The 20,310-nt window shown below is 43.8% G+C and overlaps 1 protein-coding gene across 1 annotated transcript; it reads left to right on the top strand.

The window, feature by feature from the left end:
- The first annotated feature begins 3,548 nt into the window (after positions 1–3,548).
- On the top strand, positions 3,549–12,906 carry LOC137432504 (CCN family member 1). Its single transcript, XM_068124508.2, has 6 exons — positions 3,549–3,750; positions 6,559–6,796; positions 8,865–9,046; positions 10,029–10,167; positions 10,849–11,045; positions 11,267–12,906. The coding sequence occupies exons 1-6, from the start codon at positions 3,700–3,702 to the stop codon at positions 11,564–11,566; spliced, it is 1,107 nt and encodes a 368-aa protein (XP_067980609.2). The 5' UTR covers positions 3,549–3,699; the 3' UTR covers positions 11,567–12,906.
- Positions 12,907–20,310: the final 7,404 nt, after the last annotated feature.

Below are 20,310 nucleotides of genomic sequence, written 5' to 3'. Positions count from 1 at the left end.
CGAAGGGGCTGGCTGTCAGCTCCTCGTCAAGGGCGGAGCCTGGTAAACCCCCCGCACGCACCCAATGAGAAGCAACGTGCCGATTCCACGAGGCGGAGCTAACGAGCCGAGGGCGTGTCACTCCCCGCCGGATATACGAAGCGACTCACCGGATGTGAGGTGAGATGCGCCCCCAGCTTGAGACGACAAGACGCCACCTCGAGCGCTGTGAAACCTCCTGCATCTACTGGACCGTACAGTACCCTGTCCCTGAGCCCAGGTGCACCTGGAGCCATCGATCCTGCCTTTCCTAGCCATCAATCCCCGTGTGAGTCAGCCTTTTGTCCCGTTTATCTGTCGTCTGTTGGGGTTAATATAAGATTGTGTCTAAGTGCTTGTCTTTCTATGCTGTACCTCTCGTCCCTGTAATCTGACCTTCCGAACGAATATAATCTCCTCCGGAGGTCTTGAGAACCGTATCCCTGGTGTCGCGTCATTTTAATCCCAGCCGTGTGTCTTTTCCTTCATTGATCTAGCGTAGCGCGATTAGTCAACGTTCGGGTATAATCGGGTAACTTGTGCAGACGTGGTCATACCAAAACCGCTCGGTAAACTAACATCCACCACCGCGTCTGTAACAATATCATATGGTGTGTAAAATGGAAGATGATATCATATGGTGTGTAAAATGGAAGATGATATCATATGGTGTGTAAAATGGAAGATGATATCATATGGTGTGTAAAATGGAAGATGATATCACATGGTGTATGAAATGGAAGATGACATCACATGTTGTATAAAATGGAAGATGACATCATATGGTGTATAAAATAGAAGATGACATCACATGGTGTATAAAATGGAAGATGTTATCACATGGTGTATGAAATGGAAGATGATATTGTAAATAAGATGCTACCCACCGGCTTTATGTGTAGTTTGAGAATCAATTCCGCAACTTGGTTAGCTGTGGGTGTGAATCTGTTAGTTAGTTACACAACGCAGTAGGTGGGACATATCTCGTGTTATAAAACTGTCACATACAGGGAGTTAGATTAAATGTTAGAGGGGAACCACATCTAAGTGTCACACGTAATTTTAAAACTAGTCTGGTGAACATCGTCCTGCCATCTGCAATCCCCGTGTGAGAGTGTGTGTGAGACGGGCCCTTGTCCTTGGGATTAAGTATAAGACTGTTTTAAGGATTGCTCTGTGTCTCTGCTCTTGAACCATTGTACATTGTAAATAATAATAATTAAACCTGTTATTCCTTTGCTTCCCAATTCGATCGCCTTTGTGATTTCTCCATTGACTAAGCGTGGTACGAATAAGAACCGCTTGAATCCGGGTCTAGTAAGTGATAGCGGCAAGGATCGCGTGTACGCAACCGCTCGGCGTATCAACACAAGTGGTTCATGCGGGGCATATCTCCTCGCTTCAGGGCAGCGCGAGTATTTAGGTAATAGCGAATTTGGCCCTAATAACCTATTTCGCGCTGTCCGGAAGGGACGTCATAGGTCCCGGGTCGCGCTGGTCAGTCAAAGACAAGGGGACTAATCCCCCCTTGGTAAGGGGAGAAGGCCGGCGACAGAACCCGCAACAATATCATATGGTGTATAAAATGGAAGATGATATCATATGGTGTATAAAATGGAAGATGATATCATATGGTGTGTAAAATGGAAGATGATATCACATGGTGTATAAAATGGAAGATGATATCATATGGTGTATAAAATGGAAGATGATATCATATGGTGTATAAAATGGAAGATGACATCATATGGTGTATAAAATGGAAGATATCACATGGTGTATAAAATGGAAGATGACATCATATGGTGTATAAAATGGAAGATGACATCATATGGTGTATAAAATGGAAGATGATATAATATGGTGTATAAAATGGAAGATGATATCATATGGTGTATAAAATGGAAGATGATATCATATGGTGTATAAAATGGAAGATGACATCATATGGTGTATAAAATGGAAGATATCACATGGTGTATAAAATGGAAGATGATATCATATGGTGTATAAAATGGAAGATGATATCATATGGTGTATAAAATGGAAGATGACATCATATGGTGTATAAAATGGAAGATGATATCACATGGTGCATGAAATGGAAGATTATATCATATGGTGTATAAAATGGAAGATGACATCATATGGTGTATAAAATGGAAGATGATGTCATATGGTGTATAAAATGGAAGATGATATCACATGGTGTATAAAATGGTATGTGATGTCATGTGCTGTGTAAAATGGAAGATGATATCACATGGTGTATAAAATGGTATGTGACGTCATGTGGTGTGTAAAATCGAAGATTATATCATATGGTGTATAAAATGGAAGATGATATCATATGGTGTATAAAATGGTATGTGACGTCATGTGCTGTGTAAAATCGAAGATGATATCATGTGGTGTATAAAATGGTATGTGACATCATGTGCTGTGTAAAATCGAAGATGATATCATGTGGTGTATAAAATGGTATGTGACGTCATGTGCTGTGTAAAATCGAAGATTATATCATATGGTGTATAAAATGGAAGATGATATCATATGGTGTGTAAAATGTAATGTGATGTAATATGCTGAATGAAATGGAAGATGACATCATATTGTCTATAAAATGGAAGATGATATCGGTGTATTAAATGTAATGTGATGTAATGTGCTGAATGAAATGGAAGATGACATCATATTGTCTATAAAATGGAAGATGATATCATATGGTGTGTAAAATGTAATGTGATGTAATGTGCTGAATGAAATGGAAGATGACATCATGTTGTCTATAAAATGGAAGATGATATCATATGGTGTGTAAAATGTAATGTGATGTAATGTGCTGAATGAAATGGAAGATGACATCATATTGTCTATAAAATGGAAGATGATATCACATGGTGTATAAAATGGTATGTGACGTCATGTGCTGTGTAAAATTGAAGGTGATGTTATATGCTGTATTGCTGTATAAAAGTGGTTTACCCAGAAGTATTCTGGTTCCTTATAATGATTCCAGTGTAGTATTTGGCCCTTCATTAGATTATGGTCTTCCACTCCCCGAGTGCCTTCCCAAAGTTTCAAATCGAAACGTTTGAAGGATCGCATTCAACGCTCTTGGCTCTTCCTGGACTCAACAGACAAGTGCGACTGGTGTGTCACATGTCCCCATTCAAAAGGAGGTTGTGGCTGAAAGGAAGTCCGGCAGTCAATGTGTATTTAAGGCAGGGAGGAGAATGGGCAGAGAAAGTCGCAAGGCTGTTGTAGGGGAGGGGGGAATAAAGGATCAGAAAGGGGATTTGAAAGGAGGGAGGAGGAAACGAGCTGGAGAAGGTGGGGGATACAAAAAACCTTGGCCGAGGAATTCCTCACATTCTTTCCTGGCGATGTTTGCACTGCTGTGGTTCGTGTGACGTCACTGTTGAGAGATTGGGGGGTTGAGGGAGGTGATGTGGGCGAGGGTTCGAGCGGAGGAGGAGCTGGAGGACCGATGAGCGCTCTATAAAACTGGCATTTGCACAGAGTTAGGTTGACAGAGTTGGACAGACAATCCACGTTATAAGGAAGCCAAAGAATTAGGAGAAAGACTCATCGTGGAGCTCAAAACGGGTCCTCGGAAAAGGATCCTTGAAAAGGTCTCTTGCAGATTAACAAACAGGACTCAAAGCGGCAATTGGAGACATGAGCGCCATGTTGACGGCTCTCTCTTCAATTTGCAGCATCATGGTGGTGGTGAGTTGATGTAACCGAAGGTCCAAATCTGCACCGAAGAGTGCCGAATACCTGCATATCGAGTGAATGAAATGACGTTGAAATGAATGGATTATATTCGTGCTGTTTAGCTGAGCAGATATTGTGCAATGGATAGGTCAGAGGTCACAGGTGGAATGTGCAGGACAATATTTTTTGTAATGAAACTTGATGTTTTGTCCATCCTTCCGACGTACGCATTACGTTTCTGCATTAGAAGCAACTGTTTATGTCTTTAAAGAAACCCCGGCGTTGGTTGTACAGGTATTACTGAATGCATCTCTCTGGTTTACCTGCCTCGGTGTCGTGGAGTCTCGCAGTTCACCCAAGCTGACTGGCAAGGACTGCAACTGCAAGCTTTTTATTTCATAAGTCAAATCTTTATTTCCACCTCTCTTGATATTTAGACCACCTGGGTATCCTTCTCTTCCTGGAAGGCAAAACCGACTGAAGCGAACCTCACATGGTTCAGGTCATTCCACAAAGCCTGGAACAAGTGTGCGTCCACTCTCAGGAGTCAGGACAACCACAAAACCACATCTGGGAAACCCTCAAGGGTGTACTGTCAAACCTGTCTCCTTCAAAGACCAGTTGGCACCCTGTCGAGTCTGTCTCTGGAATATGCTTCCTCTCCATTCCTTCTCTCACTTAAAATGCACCACAGCTGACTGCTCGTGAGAAGGCCGAAAGCCTCAATTCTGCGTTTGCTTCCAAATATTGTGTACCGAACTCCTCACTCACTACACCTACCCTACCCTCTCATACCCAACTGCTTCTCAATGTTATGTCATTCCCACTGGAGAATGTGAAGAGCTTTCTGGAAAATCTCAAATCCAATTCTGCAACAGGCCCAGAACGCATCAATACATGTGTTCTAAAACCCTGCTGTGTTCTTGCTCATCCTGTTTCTGCTCTGTTAATCTGAACATTTTCTCTGCGGCAGTTTAGGTCTGCCTAGAAGTTAGCCAACATCACTGCAAAAATGGATCTTCTTTACTACAACAGGCCTATTACCTTGCCTCCAATTACAAGCAAGGTCTTGGAATCTGCCATTGCAGTTGATATCAAATCCTTCCTTAGTTCCTTTTCTCCCACGGACTGATCTCAGATCATCAGTTCGGTTTCAGACCTGGTCATTCTACCTTGGACATGTTGCTTCTACTCTCCCAAGAATGGAGGGAAGCCCTCAATCACAAACATGAGGTCAGGGAGATCTCTCTGGAGATACCTCGAGAATTTGATACAGTATGGCACGCCGCCTTGATCTCAAAACTCTGCTTATGGCATCCAAGAACACCTCTCCTCTCATGGATCACTGACTTCCTCCACTCCCATATCTCGCAAAGTCTTTCTTTGGTCAGTCTGACCTTTTGGGCTGGCACTCCTGCTTCACACCTTGCCCTTCTTGCAGATGCTGTGGACAAAAAGGCCCTCAAAGTTATTGTGATCCGCCGTGACGAAGCCGAGTGTCTATCCCTGTTATTTCCGCATTAAAGGCAGGTTGGTGGCCTCTCTGTATTATCCTGCCTCCTTTTTGATCTCGCACCCTTCGACCATTTATTGGATCTATCCCTCCCAGGTTTCTGCAAGGCACACACGATCTGCCAGTAAACCTCTTATTTTTAAACCCCCAAACTCCAGGTTCACTGCTCACCTCCACTTTTTTGTTCCTCTTTTCTCTCACATGTGGAACCAACTTCCCCAGTCTTCTCAGTCCCATTCTTCCCTCCAGGACTTCAAGACAGCTGTTCACCACTACTCCCATCCATACGCATGATCTCATGATCTCTCCTACATAAAATGACCCATTGCCAAGCACTCCCTTTTTACAGGTTATTGTGATCTCCTCCTTCCTCCACTCCCCTCTTTATTTTTCCTATGTTAGTTGGCGGTTGGTTTGTTCCTTTTCTATTTCATCCCTACCTTCACCTCCCTCTTCTCACCGTGTTTCATTCAGCTTGTGTGCAGTTTGTTCACCCCATGTGTCCTTCACATCTCCCCCTTGATCTCACTCTTCCTTCTACTCCACTGTTGATGTTTTCCCCCTTTCCATTTTGCTCTAGCTCTTCCATGGGCCTCGATCATGTATACAGAAAATAAAAACCCGGCGTTGATCGTCTTACTAAATCCCTCACATTGACTGAAGTTACTAAACCTCTGGTGTTGAGATTACTAAACCCCAGACCCCAGTGATGATTGGAAAGACAAGGACCCACTGCTTGCAATAACTGGTGGACAACATCAAAAGAAAAACTCCATGCCAAGTTTCACAAGTAACTCCACTGTGCTCCGTAAACAAATTCAAATTTCCTGTCCCATCCAGTTTTGGGCTTAAAACCGATTGCTTTCCTCTGGTGCTCCCAGGGCAATGCCATCACACCAAAGGAATGGAAACCGAATGGGAAACCATATAACACAGTCAAATTATCCTTTAATGGACTTGATCAGTTTGGCTGGTCTGGACCACATGCACACACACATTTCCACTCCATCACAGGGTGCTCCAAAAGCAGTCTCAACCAGGATGGGGGAATTTGGAAATTGTCACTGCAAAGTCATCGTCAGTCTCGGGTCTTTAACGTCCACAAGTGACGGGACAGCCCTCTCGCAAACATTGAATATTTTCAAGACCACAAATGCAAGATCTCACCCATGAAGCACCGCAGGATAACAGTTTAAAGTTCAGTTTTCTGTTACGTCGAGACAACCGCTGAATATGTGTTGAATTACAATTATGTTGGCAAAGGAATCAGTTCCAAACTCCCTTTTCTTGGGTTTGTGTCATTCCAGGTTGGCGCCTCTCTCTCCTCATCCACGAAGCTGTGTGCCGAATGCAACTGCCCATTTAATGTGCCTTCCACCTGTGAGCCCGGGGTTACCCTCATGCCCCTAGATCACTGCGGATGCTGCAAGGCCTGTGCACGGCAGTTCAATGAGGACTGCGATTTGTCGCACCCCTGCGACTCGATGAAAGGCCTCGAGTGTGACATTGGGGCCGGCGAGGCTGATGTTCGAGGCATCTGTCGAGGTGAGTCTGTGCTTTCGATGGAACCACGTGCACTCAGCCTCCATTTTATGGCGGCCTAAATATGTATTTTACCGAATGAAGTTACATTTTAACCTCATATTTACTAAAATATCCTGCGATTCAAATAATACAGCCAAAAAAAAAGCCAGGGTAACATTACATAGAGTGCACCTGCTCCTTTCATATGGAACATGGATTATATATACTAGTGAGGTACCCGTGCTATGCACGGGTGGGAGGCCAGAAGCAAACAGACAATGCAGAAATGGCGAATGCTAAAGCATGAAACCAATAAATTCCACATTCCTGTAGCACCTTCAGTCGCACGCCAGACATGGACAGCAAGTTCGTGAAGGACTTCCATGAAAAACGTAACTGTTGGCAAACAAACAGGTACGTGTGTTCCATTCACATTCAATGGCGAATCTGCATATGGCGGTCCGAGAATTCACGTTTAGAAAGTAGAAACCGTCACGGCATTTCGTCATTCACTTGAACTTGATATCTCTTTTTTTCATTCCAAAAAGCATAACTCCAATCACAAATTAAATAACATTGATATAAAAAATAAACTTTTAACAACATTCGTGACATAAACAAATATTTAAATCCTGATGTGAAGTTCCGTACGGTTGGGTGAATACAATTACGAATTCAAAATTGTAATTGTATTCACTCAATTCCAATCATCAATTGATACTTTAACAAAACGATTAACACGATTAACGTTTAACGGTTTAACATTACGATTGAATGACGGTTGTATTGGGATATTATCAAACCCGCGCATTGCCGTCATCTGTCCACTTCCGGATTCGCTGCAGGTTCGTAATTCTCATCACAATCTAAACAGTATTTGTAGAATTTCAATAAAAGCCACATCACTGTTCATATCGGTAAATATTATTCCATCGTGTTTGGGAAAACTGGAAAATTGGAAAACTTGGTAAACCAATATAGCCTATTTTACTCCAAGGGGATCCCAGAAATACCCACCCAAAATATCGTTGCGATCGGTTGAGCCGTTTTTCGGTACCTTCGAATGGACAGACGGACATTTGGTGAATTATAGTAAGATTATGTATGGCCGGATTGTGTTATAAAGGCAAAAAAACAATTATGGAAACTTATTTAACTAAGTCAAGTTTAACAATAATATATGGCTTCGCACCACCATTTCATCCTATATTCAAATCTCTACCGGTGGACCCCCACATTAACCTTCGCTACACCCACTCCTCATTCCTATTTGTTGTTATCTTTCTCTACTTTTCCATTCATTCATGCACCTGATTGACCTATGTGTCCAGTTCTTTCCCTGGACCCCAGCTCGGTGCATAATCCTTTCATTTTATTATTACCTCTGCCACCAAAGGTGGATGGAGGTTATGTTTTCACCCCCGTCTGTCAGTTAACAAAACATGTCAAAAAGTTGTGGACGTATTCTGACGAAATTTGGTGGAGAGGTTAGGAATGCGACAAGGATGAAGAGATTACATTTTGGTGAAGATTCGGTTATGGATCTGAATCCGAGAACTTTAAAAGTGATTCTTCATCATTGAGTGATCGGGCAAAAAAAATGATATATAGCACGATATTTCAAAAAGTTGCGGGCAGATTCGGATGAAACTTGGTGGACAGATTGGGTGTGTGACAAGGAAGAACTGATTCAATTTTGGTGAAGATTCAAATCTGGATCCGATAATTTTTTGAGTGATTCTTCACCATTGAGAGATTGGGCTAAAAACGATACATAACATGATATTTCAAAAAGTTGTGGACGACTTGTGACAAAACTTGGTGGATGAGTTGGATAAGTGATGAGAACAAGGCGTTAGATTTTGGTTCAGGTCCAAATCCAGATCCGGCCTATCAGTGGGATACAAAACATAAACTGTTCAGCCTGGTGGAGGTTTGCGCTCTACCCAGTCTCTCTTCACTCTTCCATAAATCTGAAAAACAAAAATCTCATTTGGCAGTGGCAGAAGCCATTTCATCATGGTGGAAAGTGTTATTGAAGGGCGTTAGTTTATTGCTCACATTCCTTGTAATCTCTGTCCTCCGGCAGCCATATCAGAGGGCCGGCCATGCGATTACAGTGGCAGGGTGTATCAGCATGGAGAGGCCTTCCGGCCCAATTGTAAACACCAGTGCACATGCGTGGATGGAGTTGTGGGGTGCTCTCCCCTCTGCTCGCTCTCCTTCCCACTCCTCCTCTTGGAAACCTGCTCACAACCTCGCCTGCTCAAGGTGTGTGAAGTGCATTGTTGTTTCATTCCCTTTTTTTTTGTACGTAAGATCGAGGTTCGTGTAAGAGCTAACATTAATGACAAAAAAACAAATGGACACATAAGACAAAATAAAGGGAGCGGGAGACAAGATGGGGAGAGAGGGGGGAAGCACACATGTACAACATTTGAGAGCAGGGAGATCTGTGGGAGGGAGAGGGCTTGGGGGGAGGAGGCGTGGAAAGGGGGGTGGTGGTGGGAGAGGTAAAAAAAACACATGGACACTGCTAGAACTTCCAGAAAAGAAGTCGGTATTTCAGAAAAGTGGATCTGGGATGAATTAACGGGGGTAGAAAAGATCAAGGTTTTGGATGGGGGAAGATAAGAGATGGTGGTGAACAGCTGTTTTAAAGACCTGGAGGGAGGAGTGGGATTGAAGAGAGTGAGGGAGTTTGTTCCAGAGGCGGGAGAAAAGAGGAATGAAGGAGTGAAAGTGAGCAGAGAGCCTAGATTTTGGCAGTTTAACCATCAGAGGGTTGCAGGCAGATCTTGTGCGACCTGTCGGAATATTTGGGGGACAGAGCACAGAGAGAGCTGGGGGAGCAAGGCCGGAGAGGAGTCGGTAGAAGACAGAAAGACCACCAACCTGCCTGCGGTGAGTAAGTGAAAGGTCCTCGGAGTCAGCTTAATCGCGGGAGATTCCAATGACTCTGAAAGCTTTGGTTTCAACAGCGTGAAGCCGAGCTAGGTGTGAGGCAGGAGCACCAGCCCAGAGGGGAGAGCAGTATTCCATTGCGCTGCGGATGAAAGCCTTGTATGTGGTGAGGAGTTTTGCACGTCATCATAATAAAGTCGTGTTTTATGAGGCCAAATGCTCTGAGAGCCATGTTTTCATTAGTGTTTATGAACAACAACATCATCACCAGCAAGATGAACTACCATGCATTGATCAATGGATGTTGAAATACACGCAGTTTATAGATGGAGGGATGTTTTGTTTCCAGGTACCAGGACGCTGTTGTGAAGAGTGGGTCTGTGATGAAGAACGCAATGAAAAACCATCATTTACACCGCCATTTGCCATTGAGAGCAATGAACTTCCAATGGCACATTGGGAACAAAGGCGAAGGTCTCCAATCCCTGGTAAGACCACACAATCATATCATCTCTGATTAAAAGATAAAAATCAGCATAAGCTCTCTTGGAAGCCGAAGAACTGGCCACAGGGGCACGGATAATTGCCGTTTTTACCTGAGTTAGGTCTCCATCCACAACCAGGTACACTGCCCGCTTAGTTGCCACCGACATATTGGAAGTCTGAAAAAATGGACTTTCTCAAACATCCAAAGGTTCTTGCAGTTTTAGCATTTCTGTACAAAACTTCCTTTCTCGGCTCAGTCTTTTGGGATTGTTGCTTCCGAATCATGTGAAACTCAACTACCGCGGAACTACGTAACTTCCGGTTAGTGCACCCTTCGCGACAAGTCACGTGATTGGATACGTTGAAAACAAACCACACAAGGGCACGTGTCGCAGCTTACTTCCGGTAGTCTCGCCCTCACCTGTTGAGCTCCCTGCCAGCTGCACTGTGACGTAGTCACCTTCGCTATGTCGTCCCACAACGAAACCCTAACACACATGCACGCACGCACCCTGAATTAATTAATTAATTAAATCCTGACGCATGGAGTTGTGACGCACCCTAAAACACTCTTTCCCTAATTTGTTGCTTATTGTGTTCAGTTATGGATTCAGGAAGCTGCTGTTGAAGTTGCAGAAGCTCTTCCGGTCCTAGCAATGCCCAATCTTGTTCGCCCTCCCTAGAGTGGAACGTTCCACCCCCTGGGAATGCCAATGTTCCGGGGCAATGTTTGGTGCAGACTACGGATTGGTCAGCCTGCTCAGCTTCATGCAACATGGGATTTTCCACACGCGTGACCAACGACAATCCCGAGTGTCGCCTGGTGCTCGAGACGACCTTGTGTGACGTCCGCCCGTGCAATGTACCGCTGCGAAAGAAGGTGAAAACTTCCGCAACAATGGCGCTCACGGAAAAGCTCACAAACAGCATTGCACCAGAGAATAACATCTTGCGATGCGATGTTAATATAGTATGGTGTTTGTGACGTCATGAACTTGTCTAACTCACAAATGTAGGCCCGAGCTCTTCGCAAGCTATATTCCTGCCACCTGCAAGTAAGAGAATGTTAACGCTTCCCTCCTCCACCTTTCCCATCCCCAGCCGAAGAGAGGGAGGAAATGCGTACGGATGGAGCGCGCGCAAAAGCCCGTGCGCCTTACGTACGCCGGTTGCGTGAGCCTCCGCCGGTACCGCCCACGCTACTGCGGAGAATGCACCGACTCGCGCTGCTGCACACCAGATCGCACCCGCGCTATCAACGTGCGTTTTCGCTGCGAGGGTGGAGAGAAGATTGCACACCTTTACCAATGGGTGGACTCGTGTCGGTGCCACTTTGACTGCCAAGGAGGGTTACATACTTACTTCCGGCTTCATAATGACATCCACACCTACTTGGATTGATTCCCATGAGGAGTATCTTGGAGATGGTGCAACTTTGAATCCCATCATCGTTCGGGAAATCATGTGCATCTGCTTCCCTGCCACCTGCGATCATGGCAGTTGTGGACCCTGTGAGAAAGCTCTCTTGTGAAAAGACAACTCCATGATCTAAAAACCCATTTACATATTAAGTACGCAAAACGGTGAAATACACCCCTCACCACACCATTCCATTCTTCTCTTATCTCCCAACATTATTTCCTTCCTTCCGTCCTTTGTGTCTCTCTCTCTCTCTCTCTCTCTCTCTCTCTCTCTCTGTCTCTCTCTCTCTCTCTCTCTCTCTCTCTCTCTCTCTCTCTCTCTCTCTCTCTCTCTCTCTCTCTCTCTCTCTCTCCTATCCCTTTGTCTTCTCCAATAACACCTCCCTTTGACTCCCATATTGCCCAGTTACAATTCCGATATGCCATACTCTCTTACAGAGTGCTGGTGTTGCTGAAGCAGTTTATTGGCGAGGGTTACACTAGGTGGTTTGCCATTGCCTTCCCAGCAATAGTTATGGCAGGAATTTAGAATTTGATCATGATGCCAGATCACCTACTCGTCGCGAAGGACACCGTGAAGTCTTTAACGTCCACCAGCTAATTGTGGTAGTTGGGATGGACGCCCAGCTTAATGTCCATCCGAGGGACGACACACATTGATGAATCGTCCTGCCTGTGAATACACCGGGATGACAGTTTATAGCCGAGTTGGGATTCAAACCTGGACAAGACAGCTTAGAGGTGAGTGAGTGTTTGTACCTCTAGTCTAGTCGATCCTGCCAGTCCTCCAGTTCCCAAACTGTACCTTCTCATTTGAATCACCTTCCTCTCCCTTTTGCCTTCAAAACTTTAGGTTATTGTCGGTTTCACTTTAATCGAAAAAGTATCCCCTAGTTGTTTCACGAGACCACTGAAAGTTTGCACATGGTCAATCAATGTACTTAAAGTTCAACCACACACTGATTACATGAGAGGATAGCTCAACCTGTATAATATATTATAACCAGAGTTAGTATAATTCAGGACTAGTTGGCTCCTTAAAAGCAGAAAGCATCATAATCATGCGGACGATGCGAACCACAGCGATGGACCAAAGCCGCAACTTGCCAAAGCCTATGAGTATTTATTGTCCTGTATTTCAGATGACTTTGTGCACTGTACATGTTATAGCTGAGATGTGAATAATTATAACAGAGTTCATTATTTTTAATTCTTTACATATTTAATGTTAAGGCCAAAGAAGATAGAGTCAGACAAAAAGACAATAACAAGAAGGCGTCATGCGGAGCACGATACTTGCAAAATCCGCCCCCCAACCCCAAGAAAAAAAAATTCCATTGATACAGCAAATTGTCCATTTCATCAAGATTAAAATTGACAATCTTGATCAAAGCTCGGGTCAACAGGAAGAAAAGTGACGATTTTTCAGATGAAAAATGATGATTTTGTAAGGTTGACCTTGAGTTGACCTTTGACCTTTTGACCTCAAAAATAGTTAGTTTCCCTATTTATTGACTCAATGTGCAAATGCTGTTCAATTTTCAAGTCAATCAGATGAAAATTGAGGATTTAAAAAAAACTTGGCCAATGTTGACCTTTTGGCCCATGTTGACCTCAAAAATAGTTGGTGGTTGAATTCAGTGACCATATATGTAAATCCTCTTAGAATTTCAAGTCAATCAAATGAAAATTGGTGATTTTAAAAATTCGGCCTATGTTGACCTTTTGGCCTATGTTCACCTAAAATATAATTTGTGGTTGAATTCAGTGACCAGATATGCAAGTCATCTTCAAATTTCAAGTCAATTGGATGAAAATTGAGGATTTAGAAATTTGGCCTATGTTGACCTTTTGGCCTATGTTGACCTCAAAAATACTTGGTGGTTGAATTCAGTGACCAGATATGCAAGTCCTCTTCAAATTTCAAGTCAATCGGATGAAAATTGAGGATTTTAGAAATTTGGCCTATGTTGACCTTTTGGCCTATGTTGACCTTTTGGCCTATGTTGACCTACAATATACTTGGTGGTTGAATTCAGTGACCATTTATGCAAGTCCTCTTCAAATTTCAAGTCAATCGGATGAAAATTGAGGATTTTAGAAATCTGGCCTATGTTGACCTTTTGGCCTATGTTGACCTTTTGGCCTATGTTGACCTTTTGGCCTATGTTGACCTTTTGGCCTATGTTGACCTTAAATATACTTGGTGGTTGAATTCAGTGACCATTTATGCAAGTCCTCTTCAAATTTCAAGTCAATCGGATGAAAATTGAGGATTTTAGAAATTTGGCAAAGTTGGTGACCTTTGGCCTATGTTGACCTTTTGACCCCAAAAACAATAGGCTTCTCAATTGGGACGACCTATACAACTTAGTGAAGTTTCGTGACGATCGGTTTAGAATTGTGACCTATAGGCTGGTGACAGACAAACAGACAGACAGACAGACAGAACCACAAACGCAACCGACCAATATACTTGAAAAATCTTCGATTTTGCAAGTAACAAAAGACGCAAGTAAATGCTAAAAGCAGCAAACTTGGCGTGATTTGAGCAGTATTAATGGTATCATCCTTTTTACTAACAAAATGAATGTTTCACACTTTGAGCACACGTTGTACACACAGAGAGTAACACCCGGTGATGGGCTCTGTGAACAGTGTTTGCCTTTGTACATAGACATGACCTTCTGCTTTGTTTCAAAAGTTTGAATATGGTTGTGTTTAAAATTGTACATACTGTTAAAATTATTTATGATTTATCGGAAACAGAAATTATATTTCTCAACCTGATATATTGTAAATTGCTTCTTCATTTTGAAGCCTTGAACACACCATTGTGCAGGAAAATGGTGTAGATTTAGTCACGATGAAATGGCATTGATATATTTTTGTTATTGTAACTTAATACAATAAAATCCCAAAAGATGTTTTATGCGATCCTCTTCAAACATTCAGAGCACATCACTAACACGATAGAAACAGCATTGCTTGTTTAATCAGCCATCCACTCCCCACCTGCATTTAGTGCTTCAAGGTGGCGGCACATTGCAAAATCAAGGTGGTACAACGATGCCAAATCCATATGGAAGCCCATTGCAAAATCAAGATGGTGGCCTACCGATGGCAACCTACCGCCACATCAAGATGGCAGCCTACCACCACATCAAGATGGTGGCCTACCGCCCAATCAAGATGGCAGTTTACTGAAAAATCAACATGGTGGCCTACCGATGGCAACCTACCGCCAAATCAAGATGGCAGCCTACCACCACATCAAGATGGTGGCCCACCGCCAAATCAAGATGGCAGTTTACTGAAACATCAAGATGGTGGCCTACCGATGGCAACCTACCGCCAAATCAAGATGGCAGCCTACCACCACATCAAGATGGTGGCCCACCGCCAAATCAAGATGGCAGTTTACTGAAACATCAAGATGGTGGCCTACCGATGGCAACCTACCGCCAAATCAAGATGGCAGCCTACTGCCAAATCAAGATGGCAGTTTACTGAAAAATCAAGATGGTGGCCTACCGATGGCAACCTACCGCCAAATAAAGATGGCAGCCTACCGCTAAATCAAGATGGCAGCTCACTGAAAAATCAAGATGGTGGCCTACCGATGGCAACCTACCGCCAAATCAAGATGGCAACCTACCGCCAAATCAAGATGGCAGCCTACTGCCAAATCAAGATGGCAGCTTACTGAAAAATCAAGATGGTGGCCCACCGATGGCAACCTACCACCAAATAAAGATGGCAGTTTACTGAAAAATCAAGATGGTGGCCTACCGATGGCAACCCACCGCCAAATCAAGATGGCAACCTACCGCCAAATCAAGATGGCAGCCTACTGCCAAATCAAGATGGCAGTTTACTGAAAAATCAAGATGGTGGCCTACCGATGGCAACCCACCGCCAAATCAAAATTGCAGCCCATGGCCACATCAAGGTGGTATAATGATGCCAAATCCATATGGAAGCCCATGGCAAAATCAAGGTGTTGTCCTACCGATGGCAACCTACCGACACATCAAGATGGCAGCCTACCGCCAAATCAAGATGGTGGCCTACTGCAAAATCAAAATTGCAGCCCATGGCCAAATCAAGGTGCCATGCCAGCCCACCACCAACTAATGGTGGTATATCACTGCCAAATGAAGGTGACAGACCACCACAAAATCATGGTGGTATGCCAATGCCAAAATCAAGATGGCAACCCAATGTAAAACTAAGATGGTATTTACAAATGGTAAATCAGGGTAGCAGCCCAGCATCACGGTTGTGTTGAGATATTATCAAACCAGTGAACCGTTGTCATCTGTTCACTTCCGGATTCGGGAACAAGATCCATGTCAATCGCGTTTCAAAATCATAATTGTATTGAGGAATTTCTGAAACCTTATACCTACCTTACGACACCCGCTGGGACCCCAAAAACATTCCACAGAAGGTTATTATATTTCCTTTTATTAAAATATGCAAATCTAATAGTTACTAAATGCTGTCCCCCTGTCATGTGACCAGATCCTCAGCTCTTATTGGTGGACGCTTGTGGGAACATCCATGCATACGGACAGACAAACGCTGTTCTAGACGGCATTGCCCTACAGGTTATGCCATAAAAATGTAGGCGATTGGACAGATCATCAAATCACTTTCCAATGTATAGCAAAATATTTCTGATGAAAGTTAGTATTCTTGGAGTGATCAGTAAGTTGTAGGCCTGAGTTGGCAAGCGGACTGTAGTGTCTGTAATTAGGCCATGGGCTGGGGATAGCGCCCATACTCTTTCTGAGGAACACCGTGGGATCTTTAACGTCCATCAACTAATGCCGACAGATGGGATGGCCAGCTGAACGTCCATCCGAGGGACGGCACTCACACTGATATGATATACCTTCTGCTACACCGCTAGCCCTAACCCACCTGTGAAACACCAGGATAAGTCTATATCTGGGTCGGGATTCGAACCTTCATGCAAATCAACAGAATCAACATGATATCTGGGAGAACAATAACATGCGAAGATTCAAAAACTTATTTCAATGAAAACGTCATCATTTGCATGTGTTACAGACGGTTACATCAAAGGAATCATTGGAATAATTTTGGTGTTCAATTGAAAACTTGAATACAATCAAATGCCAAGGTTATACCCAATGCACATATCTAATGATTGTGTTGAAATTTTAAATAGGTCAGGTAAACCCTCAGGTAACCCAATGGAATCTAACCCACAAACCAATGCGATTCGTGGGAATACAGACGGAATTGCTGGGATTATGTCCACAGTTGGCAGGCAGGTACAAGAAAAGAGCGCCAGGTCGGGGTGATGCAACCAACGCGTGTGGAATGCGGTCACGCTGAGTACACAAAGGGGTCCCGTTAATGGATCCCGAGATTTCACACCGGATCTGCCGCGGGGAAGGGAGGGGGGAGAGGGGGGTGTCAGAGTGCCGAACACGACGCTCATTAACATAATTACCTCCGCCACCAAGGGTGGATGGAGGTTATGTTTTCACCCCTGTCTGTCTGTTTGTCTGTCTGTTTGTCTGTGAACAAGATATCTCAAAAGGTTATGGACGTATTCGGACGATATTAGACAGAGAGGTAGCGGATGAGACACGTACGAAATGATTACATTTTGGTGAAGATCCGGATTCGGATCCGGCTAGTAGAATTTTTAAACTGATTCTTCACCATTGGGAGATCGGGCCAAAAACAATACAAAGCAGGATATCTCAAAAAGTTGTTGACGGATTTGGACGAAACTTGGTGTACCGGTTGTGTGTGCGACAAGGAAGAATTGATTCAATTTTGGTGAAGATCCGGATCCGGATTCGGTTAGTATAAATTTTAACGTCATTCTTCACCATTGAGTGATATGGCCAACCAGGTGGAGGTATGCTCTCTACTGAGTGCCGTTCTAGTTTATACCTGTGGTATGCTCGTTGCGCGGGCCACGTATTCCATGGTAACGTGCTTTTGACATGGCACCTTTGGTGTGCCTTTGATGGAAATTGAGCAGAGATGCACGACGTATGCGCAGGTGATAAACCGGAAAAAAATCATCACAGAACCATTGGAAAACATCCTTAAATGAAAATTTGGCACAACATCCTCAAATTAATAAGAGGTCGCTCACTCGGGAGCTTGGAGGAACCGAGGAGAGAGAGAGAGAGAGAGAGAGAGAGAGAGAGAGAGAGAGAGAGAGAGAGAGAGAGAGAGAGAGAGAGAGAGAGAGAGAGAGAGACTTTTGACTTTTGACGTCCTTTTATTCCAAAAATTATAAAGTGCATGGATGTACAGTGTATAAAATCAACAAAGCCAAAAACAAGAGAAAACGATGAAGCGAGGAAACAATACAGATATATGTGTTGATCAGTTCAACTTTTACCGAAAACAAATGCAATCTTCTGCAGCACTATTATGAATTGTAGAAATTATGAACAATCATGAGAAAAATAATACCAACTCGTTTTGGTGGACTTCACAGACACTTTTCAAACACCATTTTTCCACAAATCCATCAATTTCGCCCATGCTCTTGGAAAACTCAAACTCATGTTTTAGCCTTGCAGCACACAGTGCGTTGAAAAACGTCATGACCTTGCACTGATGAATGGGCTTACCATTCCGCTTCTCCTTTCTGGACAGGTAAGTGGCAAGCTTTGCTGTAGCTACAAAAAAGCACAACAGTTCATAGTCCTTGTTGTGTTGCCGTCTCTTTTTGAGCCCAAAAATAAAGGATCGAAAAGTAAATCTGAAATTCATTTTGAACGACACAAAGTCTAACCATTCAAATAAAGGAAAAAGTCTTTCACAGCCAATGAAAAAATGAAAAACATCCTCATTTACAGAACAAAAGGGGCAACATGCAGATATTGGGGCAAAATTCCATACATATGTATTACATGGGATGATCCCGTGGGCAAGGCGCCACTGAAGATCACCTGTTCTTTTGTTGATCAGCTTACTATACATTGATTCCCATACAGGTTCATTGGGGGGCCCGGCAGGGAGTAGCCTCTTCCATCGTGCTACTCCATTTAGCGGAGGAATACCAAGAACTTGAGATAACCACCACCTATACAGGCTCTTGCTGCTCTCAGCATGCAATACACTTGTCCCTGTGCTTACAGGTGGAAGTTCGTTGGGAAAGCAGGCAAAAATCAGTTTCGGAAACGGGGACTCGTTGGGGTGTCCAAAAGTATTCCAAGTCCAAAGTTTCTGTAGCTGATGACGTTTTTGAACAACTTTCCTCAAAATCGTTCCAATTGTCCTCTTGGACCGAATCGCCGTCAAGGTTGAAATTTCCTCCACATTCCTCCACCCGACACCGGAGTTTGGCCGAAGGTGCCATACTTTGTTTATGCCTGCCTCAATAAAACGTTGGCACAAATGGCGACTCTTGAGAACATCAGGGAAGAGAGGGTTGAAGAACAGGGGTTCAACCTCGAACATCCCTGGAGAGTAGGTGTCCGCTTTACGGCTCACGGAAAGTCTTTCCCAGGCACTGAGAAGGCTCTGGTAAAATATGGGGAGCGTTGATGTATTCACGTACTTGAGGTGAGTCAGGAATACTTCGAGACCATAGCCGAGTCTACCCGCCTGCTGTAAAATATGGCAAGCCAAGGCATGGTTTGGCAGGTTTTCACCAAATAGGAGGCGTTGAATGGAGCACAGGCGAAAAGCCATGAGACGGGATCTCACGTGAACAAGGCTCTGACCACCTTCCGATGAAGTAAGGCATATTACACTTGGCCGCAGCCAATGATGGCCTCCCCAAAAAAAGTCCACAAGTTTGGCCTGTATCCTGTCCAGCAACACTTCTGGTGGTTGCAGGCAAATAAAGCGATGCCACAACGTTGCAGCAACCAAGTTGTTTGCCACTAAGACTCGGCCCTTAAATGAGAGGTGCGGTAGGGCTCTTTTCCACAGGTTCAGCCTCCTGTCTATTTCTCCGGTCACACCTTCCCAATTCCTTTTCTCAAATTGTGTAGAGCCCAGGGACACACCAAGGTAATCAACACCATCTGTTTTCCACTCCAAGTTTTCTGGAAGAGCAGGCAGATGTGTTGAGACAGGTAGGCAGCTATTAAGGTATGGCACCCAAAGAGCTTTGCTTTTCGTCCAATTAACCTTCAGAGATGAAGCCATGAAAAAGGTTCTTAAGGACTTTACAAGAGCAACAATGTCTTGGTGGTTTTTTATAATGACGCAAACATCGTCTGCATAGGCCGATATAGTCATTGGTGGGCTTCCAGGAAAACAGGTCAGGCCAGAGATATTCTTTCTCAGTGTGCAAAGAAATGGCTCCATTGCTAGCGCAAAAAGCAAACCTGAGACTGGGCAACCCTGCCGTACCCCCCTCTGAACCTTTATGGGGGGAACCAGTTCATTGTTCACCTTAATTACACTGGAGATGTCAGTGTACAATAAAGTTATAAAGGCCCTGAAAATTACCCCAAACCCGCATGCTTCAAGAACATGGCACAAGAAAACATGGTCAATGCTGTCGAAGGCTTTTTCAAAGTCTAGAAAAAATATTCCAAAATCATTTTGGTCATGGCGAGCATACATTAAATCCCGCACGAAAAAAATGTTGTCGTAAATCGAACGACTGGGGATGCAGAATGTCTGATCAGGTAAAACCAGATCACCAATGACTTTTTTAAAGCGATTTGCCATTGCTTTCGAAAACAGTTTATAGTCGGTACA

The sequence above is a fragment of the Myxine glutinosa genome, chromosome 8, assembly GCF_964187855.1.
Source record: "Myxine glutinosa chromosome 8, kmMyxGlut1.1, whole genome shotgun sequence".
Taxonomy (NCBI): domain Eukaryota; kingdom Metazoa; phylum Chordata; class Myxini; order Myxiniformes; family Myxinidae; genus Myxine; species Myxine glutinosa.
This window is presented reverse-complemented; position numbering and strand designations above follow the sequence as displayed.

Excerpts from the sequence above, each read along its gene's own strand:
- LOC137432504 (XM_068124508.2), top strand. The coding sequence starts at position 3,700 with ATGAGCGCCATGTTGACGGCTCTCTCTTCAATTTGCAGCATCATGGTG. Across the intron at positions 10,168-10,848 it reads GCGAAGGTCTCCAATCCCTG|AGTGGAACGTTCCACCCCCT; the intron begins GTAAGACCACAC and ends CGCCCTCCCTAG. Across the intron at positions 11,046-11,266 it reads ATGTACCGCTGCGAAAGAAG|CCGAAGAGAGGGAGGAAATG; the intron begins GTGAAAACTTCC and ends TCCCATCCCCAG.